We start from the raw sequence: 16257 nt of genomic DNA on the forward strand, positions 1-16257 counted from the left end.
AGCTTCACAACAGTACCACTTATGTGGCAAAGCAAAGCCCTGAAAGGCACTTTGGATGGGGAGGGGATACAAGCAACCACATGCCTGAAAGGCCCCCAAGGATGCCTTACTGAAAAGCTCAATAAGTGACACCAAGATTGGAATTGGGGTCACACAGATTGAGGTCTAAATCCAACTCCCATAAGTGGGAGAATATGAGCAATTAACCAGGCTTCGTATCTATGAACATAAGGACAGTAACATCTACCGTGAAGAGACATGAAAATAAACAAAGTATGTCCCAGGCTGGTGCCACCTGGTGCCTCAATAACGTTGATTTCTTTCCTTCCATGGTTTGAATAGGAATCATCACACTGCGTCCCCATCTGTTATCTTTACACACAATAATTGAAAAAGACTGGCAACACTCTGAACATTCTTAACTAGTCATATCATGGGCCTAGCAGAGCTAAGCCCTGGGTTCAATCCCCAGCACCACAAAAATAAAATAAAATTAAAAAGTCACGATACTTTCTACCTACTACCTAATCTCATTCTCAATGCCCAAATTACAAGTTTAGAACACAAAAAGTTAAAAGTTTAGCTATGAGGAAAATAACTTATTTAGCATAAATTGGACACCTTGCCCAATCTACCAATATTTACCAGTTCATTTCAATAAATATTTATTTGCTGAAATTAGTCCAGACAAGAGTTGTTTAACCTCACCATTAGAAATATCAGGAAAGGAAGTTTGTCTGCTCATTTACTGCTACAAAATCCCCACCTGATTACTCTTTCCTGAATAATAATCCCACCCTGCCTCTTCAGGGCCTCTCTCCATCAATTTCCCAGCACTTCGATCTTCATTTCTACCATTTTAACTCCCTGCTGGCAGCATTTAGACATCTTCTACTTAAAAAAAAATTATAATAATACAAACCCAATCTCCACCTCAGGCTCCCACTAAATGCTGTCCTCTTTCTCCCTCTCTCACTGAAGTGTCTTGAAGAAGATGCCCACATGGCTTCATTTGTTCTCTATCACAACCCTTGACCTGCTGCAATCTGCCTTCTGTGGCCCCCAAGGGCCCTGGTCCAGACAACCGCTGGCATTCTTGCTACCACATATGAAGTATGCTTCTCAGCCTTCCCACTGTGTGTCCTCTTGGCTTATTTTACACTGAGGACTACTTATCTAATCCTTTTTTATCTTCCATTTCCCTAATGGCATATATGCCTGGTTTCCCTCTAAGTTCCCATTATTTCTCTTTACAGTACGGAAGTCTTTCTCCTCACCTCTCCCGTTATATAAAATCCACTCTTCTTCTATGGGTGCCTTGAATGTTTTTTGTCACAATGTTTTTTAACCTTTTGTGGGTCACATACCTCCTTGAGAATCTGATGGAAAGCATGGACCCTTCCCCCACTGGAGACTAGTTCATGGAAACTGTCCAAATGCCTCCTGGGGGAAGAACCCCTGTTCTACATTAACTTTTGGGGGGTAAGCTTGCCCCCTTCCATGAATTCAGTTCTTACTCCACTCATTAAATCTATTATTTTTGCTCACATCTTGCTTCTGAACACCAACCCTATATTTCTTTGGCTATAACACAAAGACATAAAATTCAATTTGTCCAAAAACTGAACTCACTGCCATTTAAATCCTGTTTCTCCATCTAAATTATTGTATTCATAAATGAAACATCCAGTTCTAAGTCAGGAGCCTATCTGCCATGCTGGATCTGACTCATTCACCACTAGCTCCATTCAATAATCAAGTTGACACTTTTTTTTTTGGCGGATGGGGGGGAGGGATACTTTAAACCTAGAGTTGCTCCAGCTCTGAGCTAAATTCATACCTCTTTTCATTTTTTGAGACAGGATCTCACTAAATTGTCAAGGCTGACCTCAAACTTGCAATTCTCCTTCCTCAGTCTCCCAAGATGCTAGGATTACAGGTATGCACTACTAGATCCAGCTACTTCTATACCTTAGTATCTCATAAAAAAATGGTCTTTCATCCTCCATTTTTGCCATCACCATTATCATTTAGAGCACAATTACCTCATCTCTAGATTAACTGAACAGTCCCCACTTGTTTCCTCCCTTCTAAATTTGCCATATGTCAGGAAGGGAGATATTAGGAAGCACAATTCTTTTGATGGTACTCTCTGCTTTAAAATCCTCCAACACTTTCTATATTCCTAGGAAAATGTCTGAACCCCTCAAAATGACAAGAAAGGCTCCCTATATCACAGCTTCATCTCCCCTTCATGAGTCCATTCTGAGCCTCAATGAGGCTGATAGCAACTTGGATTGTGTGACTAATGACCTTTAAAATGGATCAAAGCAAGACTTAGTTGCAGCAAGTGAAAGCTCAGACAAGAACTCGAAGAACTGGTATGAAAAAATACCTTGTTAAAAATCCTCACACTGTGTTATGATTTGGATCTTAAATGTCCCTCAAAGGCTCATATGTTGAAGGCTTGGTCCCCTGTCTATGGTGCTTACTGGGAGGTAGTGGAAGCTTTAAGAGGTGGGGTTTAGGAGGAAGTTTGGTCCTTGAGGGCATGCCCTGAGGAGATATTGGGACTCTGACCTCTTCCTGTCCCCTTTTGCTTCCTGTTCACTGTGAGGTGAGCACTCTCCTCCACCATGTTTGCCCACCATGATGGTCTGCCTTGCCACAGGCCCTAAAACATCAAAACCAACTGACAAGAGACTGAAACCTGAAACCGTGAGCCAAAATAAACCTTTCCTCCCTTAAGTTGTTTATCTCAGGTATTTTGTCACATTGATGGAAAACTGATATAACACACAAAGATCTCACTGAAATGATAATGTAAATACATTAAGTTAAATAAAATGTATTATTGAAATTAACCTCAATGTTCTTTTTATTTTTTTTAAATGTGCCTACTTGAAAGTTTTTACTTTCTTGTGTGGTTTGTGTTTGTGGCTCATATTACATTTCCTCCAGGCAGTGCTGCTCTTAATAGGATGATTTTGTGCAGTTCCTTCAGCTTTGTCCTTCCTGGCAACATCTCCTGCTCAACAATACTAGTTAGGTGTTATTTTGGGTCAGGCACTGAGTAAGATCTGACATGAAAGAAAGGAAAGCATAAGGACCCACCCTCAGGGAACCCTGGAACACCTTCTATGTGCTTTTTCCCTCTTTATATGAGTTAGCTCCTGCTTAAGGCCTCAGAATAACCATTCTTCTTCCAGGAAGACTGTCCTGATTTCACCAAGTAAAATACCTCATTCATCTTTCCCTAAGGAATACAAAGCACAATCCTATCTTAGCATGTGCTATAATATTCTGTGCTTACAGTTTCCCCACTTAGTCTCTAAATTCCCTGAAATGCTCATTACCAGAGCCCACAACAAAGCCCAGCACAAAACGGCTGTTCAATTAATGATTAATGAACAAACTCATAACTCATATAATTAGTACTTGTGGTTTCAGTTCTGATGATGACTGGAGATTTGATAACAGGGACTTAAAAATCTCTGGGCCAGAGCAGCTACTCTCTTTAAATCCCTACCTTGCACAAGCACCAGAAACCAGCATATTTTGTTCAGCCAGGGCAATTTTTTTTTTAAGCTATAGTTTGTATCTTCAAAATAGTACAGAGAATAATGTATTCAGCATTTTAAGAAACCAGAAGTAGAAAGTGTGAAGCAGGTTCAAAGTGGACTGGTCACCAATATGGCTGAGCCTATGACACCAAGCACACGATAAATTATATAAAGCAGGTTATTACTTCAGATAGGCAGGAAGAAATGACAGAAGTCAAGAATTTATGACAAGCAAATCCCTCACGTCTTAGGAAAGTTGCCTGCAGCAGGTAACGTCTCAACTGCAAGTGGCCCACAATTGAGGGTTCCCAGAAAGCAGTCACCTTGGATTTTATTTTACATGGCATGCTGGGCTAACGCATTAAGAGACATCCTGTTGGTGTTAGAGTTGGGCAACTGAAATAGCCTCGGCTGTTCTAGTCAACTCTGCCAATCTGCAGGATGTTGCTCCCCAACACACTCTACAGTTATTCATAAGAACTATCAGTGAGAAAGGGGAGAGAACTGGGTCAATTCCTGGCCATCTGGAAAACTGTCCCACAGAATGAGGGGCCAGTTCTTCATTGCTCTTGTAAGGGACAAGCCTCAGCCACTCTACTTGTTTAGGCCATCCCACCACATGGGTTTAGCTTAACAGGTAAAGGAGAGAAACTGGCCAATGAATAGTCCAGGCTAGAAGTAAGGGAATATCCCACATCTAGAAATTTGGAAAGGTATGCCCAATGAGCCAGCTTGGAAAGGTGAACCAGAGAATCAGAAAGACACTGGGGTTTATTACCCTGCTGCAACCAAGACAGGCAGAAAAGCCAGTCTATAGAAAAGAACAACGCAGATGAGCTAGAAATGTGAGAAATCATGTGGCCCAAAGGGGAAGATAGATGGAAGAAGTTACTGCTTTACTTCCTGCCAGTTTTCAGTTTCCGTGGATGGTATGACTTCACCTAATGGTTTCTGTAAGCTACCTGATGTCCTTACAATGTATCTTATTATTTTTAAGCTAACTAGAGTAGGTTTTTGTTCCTTACAAATAAACCATTCCTTAGAACAAAGGAAAAATGTTTAGATTTTAGTTTACTAATATACTCTTTCACTGGTAGAATCAATTACATTCCTGTTTCACTCTGATAGAACCTCTAGTGTCAAATTCATTTCTTTAACATTTACTTTATTTCTTAGCTGAATGTATAGAATCCTCTGACAAGCTAAAAAAAATACTGGAAAGACTTTAAGATTATCCATTAAGAATCATTTGTTACCATCCCACATTTTTACCAAAGATGTAAGTTAATAAAATCAGAACTTATATCCTTACTGAAAATAACATGCTCCTTAGAACAAAAATAGCAAAATTGTTATAGGTTGTCAAAGACAGTAAACTGCATATATCTGATTTTAAACACACAGAATACACAAAAGATATCTAGAAAATAGGTGCATGTGAATGCCTACACACGTATACACACAAATATAACCACAAAAATGTCTTATATAAGCAGAACAAAATTAGACAAATGAAAAAAGTAGTCTCAAAATTATACTAAATGTTCTAACATTAACATACTATGAACACACAAACCCTACCAAGTACATTTTGTCCATTTACGTCTAAAAAAATAAAGAAAATGAACGTTTGCAGTAATCTATCTTAAGATTGGCTTTCTTAAAATTGTATTCATGTGGGAGAACACTCAATCTGGTATCCCAAACAAAATCTCTAGTATGATTGTATTAAAAAGTTTGGTTATTAAAGACAAAGAAAATAAAAGCTTGGTTAGGAGAATTTTTCTAATAGCTTTATTATGTCCATCATATTTATTATATCTCTAGAAGAGATCAAAGACATGTCATTTTCAGAAAATGATAACTGAGATGGGAAGCTGACAAGGAGTCATACTTTTCTCAGTATAACTACCTGAAGTAAATAAAATAAGAATTTTATCTTATTTCCATTTCTCTTTTCCCTCTAGCATCTTGTAAATGGTACTTGGGTGCCAAAAGGAAAGAAAAAAATGGAAATAAGATAAAATTCTCACTGGCTCCCAGGAAGTAGGCTATGGAATGTCAAGAGCCTAGCATGGCCTCTAGCATCTTCCTCATTCTCCCAGTGCAATCCAGACAAAGGTTTTACTGAATCATTGCATTATCTCTGCTGAAGATTTTATTTCCTATGTGCTGATTGAATATAGACTACTGATTTAAAGGCACTACGAATATAAAAAAATAAAATCCCAAAAAGCATTTTGCAATCTTCACAATAGCCTCAAAAAAAAAAAAAATACTTGGGAATCAACTTAACGAAAGAGGTGAAAGACCTCTATAATGAAAACTAAAGAACACTAAAGAAAGAAATTGAGGGGCTGGGGATGTGGCTCAAGCAGTAGCGCGCTTGCCTGGCAGGCGTGCGGCCCGGGTTTGATCCTCAGCACCACATACAAACAAAGATGTTGGTCTGCCGAAAACTAAAAAATAAATATTAAAAATTCTCTCTCTGTCTCTAAAAAAAAAAAAAAAAGAAAGAAAGAAAGAAAGAAATTGAAGAAGACCTTAGAAGATGGAAAGATCTCCCATGTTCTTGGATAGGCAAAATTAATATTGTCAAACCCAAAGCACTATACAGATTCAATACGATTCCTATTAAAATCCCATCATCATTTCTTATATAAATAGTAACAGCAACCATAAAATTCATCTGGAAAAATAAGAGACCCAGAATAGCCAAAACAATTCTTAGCAAGAAAAGTGAAGCAGGAGGCATCATAATACCAGAGCTTAAACTAAACTACAAAGCTACAGCAGCAAAAACGGAATGGTATTGGCACCAAAATAGACTTGTAGACCAATGGTACAGAATAGAGGACACAGAGACAAACCCACATAAATACAGTTATCTTATACTAGACAAAGGTGTCAAAAACATACATTGAAGAAAAGATAGCCTCTTCAACAAATGGTGCTAGGAGAACTGGAAAATCATACACAGCAAAATGAAAATAAATTCCTATCTCTCATCATGCTGAAAACTCAACTCAAAGTGGATCAAGGACCTAGAAATTAGTCCAGAGATCCTGCGCTTAAAAGAGGAAAAAGTAGGCCCAAATCTTCATCACATCAGATTAGGCCCCGACTTCCTTAACACAACTCTTAAAGTGCAAGAAATAAAATCAAGAATTAATAAATTGGATAGACTCAAACTAGAAAGCTTCTTCTCAGCAAAAGAAAAAATCAATAAGGTGAACAGAGAGCCAACATTTGGGGAGCTAATTTTTGCCATATGCACTTCAGATGGAGCACTAATCTCCAGGATATATAAAGAACTCAATAAAACTCAACACCAAAAAAAACAAATAACCCAATCAATAAATGGGCTAAGGAGACACTTCTCAGAAGAAGGTATATAATCAATCAACAAACATATGAAAAAAATGTTCAACACCTCTAGTAATTGAGAAATGCAAATCAAAACTACTCTAAAATTTCATCCAGTCAGAATGGCAGCTATCAAGAATAGAAACAACAATAGGTGTTGGTGAGGATGTAGGGGGAAAAGGCACACTCATACATTGCTGGTGATACTGCAAATTAGTGCAACCATTCTGGAAAGCAATATGGAGATTCCTCAGAAAACTTGCAACCTTTATAGGAATAATTAACTCAGGTAAGAAAACAACAATGGATGCCAAATAATTGAGAGAGAATCTGTTGGGAAACACAAGTATTTACAGTCTTAAAGTACCTCCTCACAGCTTGCTTACTTATTACAAAGGGCAAATAAGTTCATGTTTTATCATGGACAAATCTAACAGATTTCTGTAACCAGCGATCAAAATTACCACCACCAAAAATAGGGCAAATGAACATGACAACAAAATCCAAGTTAGGATCTTGGACTAGACAAAAAATAGTTGCTATTAGACAACAGTATAAACAATAGATAAGAAAATATTAATATGAGGAGATCCATGGTCAAGTATTTAGGGTTCAAGGGTCATACTGTCTACCATTTTTATATAGTCCAGAAAAAGAGAGAGAACACAACACAAATGTACCAAAATGTCAACAACTAGTAAATCTAGGTGGCAGGTATACTAGACAAGTTCACTGCACTAGTCTTATAATTTTTCAGCAATTGAAGCCACTTTCAGTTTTTAAAAAATATAATAGAACACAAGGTCTCATAAGAAAAAAAAATTTCTTTCCTACTTCCATTTTCCATCATAACCAGAAGGGTGAAAGCTACAGCTTATGGCCAGAGAAGCAGGAAGGTTGAAGGATCCTGACCTCTTTGAACAACTGTACCAACTAAGGATTTGTCAGTGCTATAAAGATAAACTCCTTACTTATATTTTAATCATTCAGAAAGAAATAAAATTGGCATTCAGATTACTGTGATTAAGTTGTCCTGAAATGCTAAGATAACACATGACTTCAAAGTTGACCTACGACCTTAATCCAGCCACTCTGAGCCTGGCAATTTCCTTTGTGGCAGCACTGCTGTGGCTCTTACATACAGCATGCTCACCCAGTGTCTCTGTCTGCCAAGTCCTCCCTGTTCTCCAACTATATCTTCACTAACTCATTCTTTGATTCTTTTTTTGGGGGGGTGGGGGGCATATTTTTTTAAATTGCATTAATACTTGATCTAAGCACACCCACCTGAGATACGGGTCCCAAGCTCCTGTAACACCTGTGTATACTGTTACTGTGTGCTAGGCCTTTATTTTCTACTTTGTATTTCTCTACCTAGCATACACCAAATCGTTCAACAAACATTCCTGCTCATGTTTCAATCAGAGACTGATTACAGAAATAAATGTAAATACCCCTTTAATTTCCTTAACTGAGAAAAAAACTGAATACAAAGGGGACAGGATAGTGTTCTAACCAAACACTAAATTGTTCTGCTGTTTCTGGGATCATCCAAGAGATTGTTTGTGTTTCAGGCCTCCACAGGGACCTGGCCCTTAAGGAAAATAGCCAAGCACAGCTTGTAACAACTACAGAGGGAGGGGTTGTGGAGCTTTTTTGTTTCTGTTTTTGTTTCAAGGCTGGGGACAGAACCCAGCTCACATTCAGCAAGTGCCCTACCACTGAGCTACACCCCAGCCCTGCTGTGGAGCTTTGATAAGGCCTGGGTGTCAAAAATCTGGCCCCCTTCAAATACTGGGCATTATTTTCCTGAATTCATTCTGTTAAATGTAAGGACAGATGACAAATTCTATTTAACTCACCTAAGGGAGGTTAAGTTTAGGCCATTAAAAAAGTAACTACTGTATAATTTCCTTAAAATGTAAATTTGATAAAAATTTAAAGAATATTTACATTGAAAACTACCTTTCATAAGATGAGAGTCTTTAACATAGCGCCCCACCCCACCCCCGCGGCCATTTTTGGTTAATTCCTCAGGTTTTATATAGTGATTAAAAAAAAATCTTGTCAGTTCATTTCTGTTATCTGTGAAGGTTTTTTCCCCATCAAGATGTAACATCTTGGTGGTATACATAAAGGAAACTAAGAAAATAATTCAAAAACCTAATTAAATCTCTTAGTAAATATAAATTTTGCTTGCTCCTTAGTGAATACTAAACTCCTTTTAGCATACTCTATTGTTAGATGATTCATTTAAAACATACACACACACACACACACACACCCCATGAAATGAAATAAGCCAAGTGAACACAAATGTTAACTGCTGCACTCAGAGGAAGACAAAAGACAGCACTTAGAAGCCGAGCATGTTAATCATAAGCGAATCCATTTTTCTCTACTCTCACTGGACAAGGTTTTTCCTGGTTTTCGTTTTGGTTTTAGTTTTGGGTGGTCTCTGCTTTTACTGATTTTCACAAACCCAGTTCAAAGATCTATCTGACCAAGATCTGGACCCCAGATCTTTACACCTTGGCTACACATATCTATCTGTGAATCTGTTTTTTATTTTATATTTAATTATAAAATGCACAGATTCTATTATCCTTCAGTTTTATTTTCGTTTATTTTTTTTATTTTCAAAAATGATCTTTGCCCATCTCTTCCAAACGTTTATTTTGACTGGTTCTTTGCAAAAATCTAAGATTTATATTTTGGTGGCACTTCCAAGTCAATTATAATTCAGTGATACACAGTGTCCAGAAACATTAAAAGTTAGTACAGCCCCAAGTATCAAATACAAAATAGGGCTGGAGATGTGGCTCAGTGGTCCAGTGCCCCTGAGTTTAATCCCAAGTACCAAAAAAGGGGGCGCTGGACCACTGAGTCACATCCTCAGCCCTATTTTGTATTTCATTTAAAGACAGGGTCTCACTGAGTTGCTAGAGCCTCACCATTGCTTGAGGCTGGGTTGGAATTTTGATCCTCCTACCTCAGCCTCCCGAGCTGCTGAGATTACAGGCATGTGCCACAGCACCTGGCCTCAAAAAACACTTCTGACAAGCAAATCAGGCAATTTGACACTGGGAGACAGAACTTTTCAACTGACAATGAAACAACTAAACAATTCCTCCACTTTTACTAACTAAGGTTTTAATTTTACTTTCTTTCTTTTTCTTTTTTTTTTCTTTTTTTTTTTTTTTTGGTGTGTGTGTGTGTGTGTGTGTGTGTGTGTGTGTGTGTGTGTGTGTGTTTCTGGGGATGGATCAAACCCAGGGCCTCAAGAATCATAGTTAAGTGTTGTACCACTGAGCTAGACCCTCAGCCCTGATTTTTTTTTTAAATCTAGTTAATATCTGTGTTTTTCTTTTTTGTTTAAATGCACAAAACATATGACACTAAACACATGTTCAAAGGCTCCTCCACTAAAATCATTCTAAGAATGAGGTGGAAAATTCTAGGCATCCCAGAAAGAGACCATAATTTTGTAAATTAATCCTGGAAAAGTATTAAATCTGGAAATGTTATGATACATTTACTAAAAATTATATAGAATCCTTTAGTAACGTTAATGATAAAAAGTTAAAGCACATGAGGGGTTTTGTTTTTCAATTCAGTTCATAAGTAATACTTTTATTTCATAAGTAAAACTTTTAATTACTGTATTTATAATACTTACAAAATAACTAAAATATCCTAAGTGGTATAAACATCAAGAGAACAAAGCAGTATTATCCATATTCTTGGCTTGCTAAATTTCTGTTATATTAATTTTCCTACATATAAAAGATCTAGAGAGGGTAACATTCTTATAACTTATTCTGCTGGTTAAAAAAGAATGTAGAAACACATATAGAAATTTCTGCATGAGATTGATTCTCTACCTACAAAATTCTGTGTTTCTTTCCTGAAGTCCTGAGCTGTCCATATGCACATACTGTTGCTTCTGAATTAGAGGCTGATTACATTTTAAATCATTCTGTAGGAAAAAAATGACGACATTTTATGATGTTGAATTATAAAATATGAACTAGGAGTATGTATATACAGAAGTTCTCTAGAGTAAATGGTCATTATTTATTTTTGTCAAATCTATGAATATAAAAAATCTAGCCCTACTAAAAAAAAAAATAAGGGATGCACCAGGAAAGCCACAGTGAAAAAAGAGCTGCATTTTATCATCTGGAGGGAGATCAGCGAGGACGGCCTTGCTAAAGGTCTCCTAAATGGAGGGAGACTCACTATGTGCCTACTGTCCCATTCTTTCCACCCTATGGCAACTCTATTCTACCCCCAGCACTCCAGAGTAGACTCAGGAATAGCTGTAATCCATGAGCCCACATCAATAGAGATGTCAAGGAGTAGGGGAGAAACAATGGCCATTCTAAGACCTGCAAAATCATAGAAATGATTTTGAAAACAATCATAAAATTGTGAAAAATTAAGTATTTTCATGCTATATAACTCTATATTACATGTTACATAAATTCAGACTTATCTCTATATTACAACAAAACTGAATATTTAACCCCTTATAATAGAATCAAATCAAGATCCATAGCCAGTCCAGTTCATGATTTTATAAGAATCCAATTTACACTGACAATGTAATTTTTAAATCATACTTAAAAATTTTAATTTCCTCAGAGAAAAATAAATGCTAACATTGCTATATCCACCAAAATTATGATTTAGTCTAATAAACAGAAACTTTAGGAAAAAAACAGTATCGAAAACCTAAAAATCACCTAGGGTAGAAAAGTAAAAGCAGTCAGGCTGAAAGCCTGGTTCAGAGCACAGGGACTCTGGAAAGCTCCCAGGAATGTGGGGAAGAGCCGCTGCTGCCTGGCAGACACACTTCTGCTTTTCATCTACAACTGTATTTTAATTATTTACAAGTAACTTACTTCACTATGGGGTACTAAAATAAATCATTAAAAAAACTAATTTTAACTAAGTTAAAAACAAAATGCTAAGTGAAGATCAACTCTGTTTTCAAGCTCTTAGTGTGAAAGTGAACAATTTCAAGATATCTTTATAAAATTCTCCCAATAAACAAACACCAGCAGCATTTTTAAAAAATACAACAACAACAAAAACCCTATTTTAGGTAAGTAGAAAGGTTGTCTTTACCAAAGAGTTTAATAAAGACAACTAGGTTTCATAGAGACATGGATCCAAGTTCATTTTACATTGGGGATTTTTACTTTGCAAATTTAGCCTCAATAAATCCAAAGTAGAAATAAATCGCTATTAGTTGAGTAAAAATCAAAACAAAATGTTGAAGTCACATGTATATTCTACTTTTCCTTCATATGAAATCTTCCTTTACCTCTTATTAAAGTATAGGAAGATTCTAAACTTAAGCTTTTCCATTAAATGCAAAAGAAATTTATAACTGAAATACTCAAGTTAAAATAGCTTGGCACATAATTAGGGAAGATAAAGGGTGCTCTCTCTTCAGCTAGTCAATGACAGAAAGCAAATAAACTAGTTTCTGTTTATAAAGACACATATATAATCACACATGGAAAAAATGTACTATGAGACTAAATTCCTAAACTCAATAAAAATTCAAATTTTAATTCCTCTTCAATGCATTATCATTTGAACAAAAATTATCAATGAAAAAAAAAATTTCTCTACTGGCCAAGAGAAAAGATCAACATCTTATTTCATACTCATCTTTTCTTTCACATCTGGGCTATACAGTTGTTAGAAGAAAAAGAAAACAATAAACCCAAAATCCAATTCAAGAGAAAGAAATAATAAAGTTAAATTTCTTCATTAATACAACAAGAATTATGTGTTAGCATTGCCTAGTATCAACAAAAAGGGAAAATAAAACTGACTTTCAAAAGAAACTTCAGAAAAACATCAAACAAATATAAACTCACTTGGTTCCCACAGCCTTAAACTCTATTAAATGTTAACATTTGGAAAAATAATTCCACAGATGAGATATAAACAAGCCAAAAGATATCAAATTGTTAAACAATTCATTTACGTTGAAAAATCTAGCTCTAGGTAAAGTGAAACAAGATGAGAAAATCCAGTGACACTTGAAGTTTTGTCCTCTTGCTGCTTAGATAAAAAGTCATTTTCAAGTGCCCTCTACTTTGATCCCATTCTTCTTGCACTTAAGATAATGAAAAAATACAAACATTTTCAGTCCATTAAGTGATTGTGGTACTGGCTCTAGGAGCCACCTGAAGTCCACCTACCTCTTATCTCAACTTTCATTGTCTGGTCTAGGCCTCCAACTACCTCTACCAACGACCACCATAAGAACCAACTATAACAGTCTTCTTAATTTCAGACTTACCCCTGTATGATCCATTCTCCAGTCAAAATGATCTTTTTAAAATATAAATCAAATATTGTCATTCTTCTATTTATAACCCTTTTCTATAGCTTTCATTTTACCTTATAAAAGTAAGCATCAAACAACAGCCAACAGGACACTCCATGATCCTATTCCTGCCTAACTCTCAACATACTTCGCCATGTTGGCCCTTATACTGTCCCTTTAAATTAGAGTTTCTCCTCCTCAGTACTGACACAGAACATTCTTTAAAGTGGAGGCTGTCTGTGCACTCTAGGATCTTCACCAGCATCCCTGGTCTCTACCCATTAGGTGCCAAAAGCAGCACCACCCTCAAGTGTCACAACCAAATATGTCTCTATGCATTGCTTTAACAAGCCAAGCTCATTCCTGCTTCCTGGGTCTTTTTCCCTCTCCTTCCTTCTACCTGAAATAGGAATTAGCCCAAATAAATTAGCTATATGGCTGGTTCCTCATCATCATCATCTCAGCCCACTCAAAAGAGACCTTCTCTAGTCGTTCTCCATAAATTTGCACTGACTTCTATCCTATTATTAGCCAAGCAGAAAGCAAGTGCTCAAAAAGCAGTTGTGAGAATGCATAAATGTCAGTATTTATGAGAAAAGTCTTAAGTGGCAGGACCGTAGCATTCAATATAGGAGGCCACAGCAACACTCCTGGGTATTCTCCTGTACTACATTCACCTGCATCTTTAAATACACCCATTCAAGTGCACCATAACTTTGTCCTTTAGAAGTGCTAGGAACAGTATCATCAGTTATAGGTACTGCATATTTATTACTTATGCCTTAATAAAAACAGTCCAAAACCAGAGCATCCTTCAGTAAGGTTGAGAATAGAGAGGCATTTGAACTGTTCAGAAGAGTGCTGAACAACCAACCTACAGCTAAAAACAGCCAGGCAAAATAGGATCCTCATTTATTCTATCTTGTACACAAAGGGCTTACCATTATGTCTAAGCAGTTGCTCTCTATTTTAAGTGGATACAAAAGGTCAATAATCTTCATTTTAAAAATAAAAACAGATGAGAGAAAAGCATGATCTGGCTACTTCCAAAGTAATAGGATGTAATGAATGAAATTTAAGAGTTGAATTTGAGTTAATCAATCAGCTTTTAGTGTTTTTATGTGAACTGATAAAATTCATTCAGGTTAACCACATGCTGAATAGTTAAGACCTTACTAAACTGTAGAATCAGTGGCCGAACTAGATTCCACTCAACTCCAAAAAAGACTGATTCACTTACATCACAAGGTTCCTTTCAAAAACTTGTGAAGTTGTTTTAGATATTAGTACTTTGAGTATATTTTTCTTAAAAGTATTAGTGTAGTTCATTTTCAAATTATCATGTCATTGCTCTAAACAGTAAAACACATTTCTATTTTTTTATCAAAATCACTAACTTTAAGAACAAGCATTTATCAGAGCATTTACAGAACTTGCAGGTCAATATACAAGTGTGAGTGAAGAGCTGAGGCATACCAGTTGTGCACCATGAGCTTCTGCACAGCCAGCAGAGCATTGTAGCGGACCTGCTGGTCTTCATGATGCATGTGGTTCATTACCAGCTGCTTCCCACCGAGCTGCTCAATAACCCTGCAGAATAGAAGAGACTTGGTGAAGATGCTACAATTACTTTCAAACTCATGCTGTTCACAAGAAGAAAGTTCAAATATGAAAGGATTTTCAAAAATGACAATGGATGGAAGTAAACCCAACACACGTGCCTTCTTACATTGTTCGTCTCTGAATTACAGATTTAAAACATTCAAAACATTTAAAACATTACGAATTCTTAATGATAAATCCAACTGTTATTCGAGTTTCTAAGTCAGAGAAGAGATCATCTACCTGGATACCTCATAGATCACAAAGTACTCTCTCTAGTTGATCATTTCTGGATAGTTGAGTATTAACTTCTTTATTACCAGTATTTCTGGCTTGCTTAAAATCAATATTGAGCACTGTCTATTATTTATAACTTACATAAGATCAATATTAAGGCCAGCAGTTAGCATGCCGTGTAACAGACACAAGCTTAGATGCAGATAGTAAGGGACAGAGGGTTAAAGAGCATCCATGTTAATTTCCTGGAAAAGACCCGATTTTAAGATAGCTGCCCGTTTCTCATAACCATGGGATATGCCATGTAACCTCCTGGGCAATGAAGCAGAGGAGAAAATTCATGTCTTCAAGAGAACCAAGATGACTGACAATCAACATTGTTTTCTATCACTGTACCCCCTAACACCCTGAAAATTCACTTACTACAGACAAAAGTAAAGTGAAAATGATTATTTTCTTCATAAATAAAAAGAGATTCTCTGTTCATAGGGTTGTAGTTTTTAAACAGAGCTATGGAGTCTCTTTTAAACTCCAACACAACAATGTGAATTTTCATGTCCATTCTGTATCCACCAGTATGATCTGATGGGTGATATCTATCATTTGTCAGGTACAAGAGACACCTTAATGAAATAAGGCATTTAGTGGTTGTTTTAACTTCACAGATCAGTAAGGCTTCTAATATTAGTAAGAAATGAGTGGATGGGGGTCAGGGGTCAGAGGGAAGCTCAACTGCATACTTTTTCATATTTTATTTTAGGAATCTTTTCAAAAATGTGTTGAATTAGTGGGGGATGAGAACAATATAAGAATAACAAAACATTAACTGAGTGCTTACTGTGTGCCAGGTACTATGCTTTGAAATGCTATCTGATATACCAGTTCAATTATTAATGTGTTATATTAGACAACTCCTTTGTTGTCTAATAAAGTAAATTCCTCCCTGCAAATAAGGAGAACAAGGGCATCTCTATTATATCATTGCTGTAAAGATTAAAGGACATAAAGCCCATGTCCCTGCAACGTGGTAAACCCAGGTCTGCTTCTAGGATGACACTAGTTCTGACACCAGGCTAAGATAACACTAGTTCTGACCCCAAGGCTACCTCCCCTCAACACATTCTCCTATTATACTCC

At 36.6% G+C, this 16257-nt stretch overlaps 1 protein-coding gene across 3 annotated transcripts in view; it reads right to left on the minus strand.

The window, feature by feature from the left end:
• ATP6V1H (ATPase H+ transporting V1 subunit H) overlaps nucleotides 1–16257 on the minus strand; it is a 112260-nt gene that overhangs the window by 22824 nt on the left and 73179 nt on the right. For all 3 annotated transcript variants that reach the window (XM_081266401.1, XM_081266402.1, XM_081266400.1), the window contains one exon: nucleotides 14758–14871. In XM_081266401.1, coding sequence (XP_081122527.1) covers nucleotides 14758–14871 — 114 coding nt within the window. The remainder of the gene's footprint in view (nucleotides 1–14757; nucleotides 14872–16257) is intronic.

This window comes from Spermophilus citellus (assembly GCF_964194105.1).
Source record: "Spermophilus citellus genome assembly, chromosome: 14".
In the NCBI taxonomy this organism is placed as follows: Eukaryota; Metazoa; Chordata; class Mammalia; order Rodentia; family Sciuridae; genus Spermophilus; species Spermophilus citellus.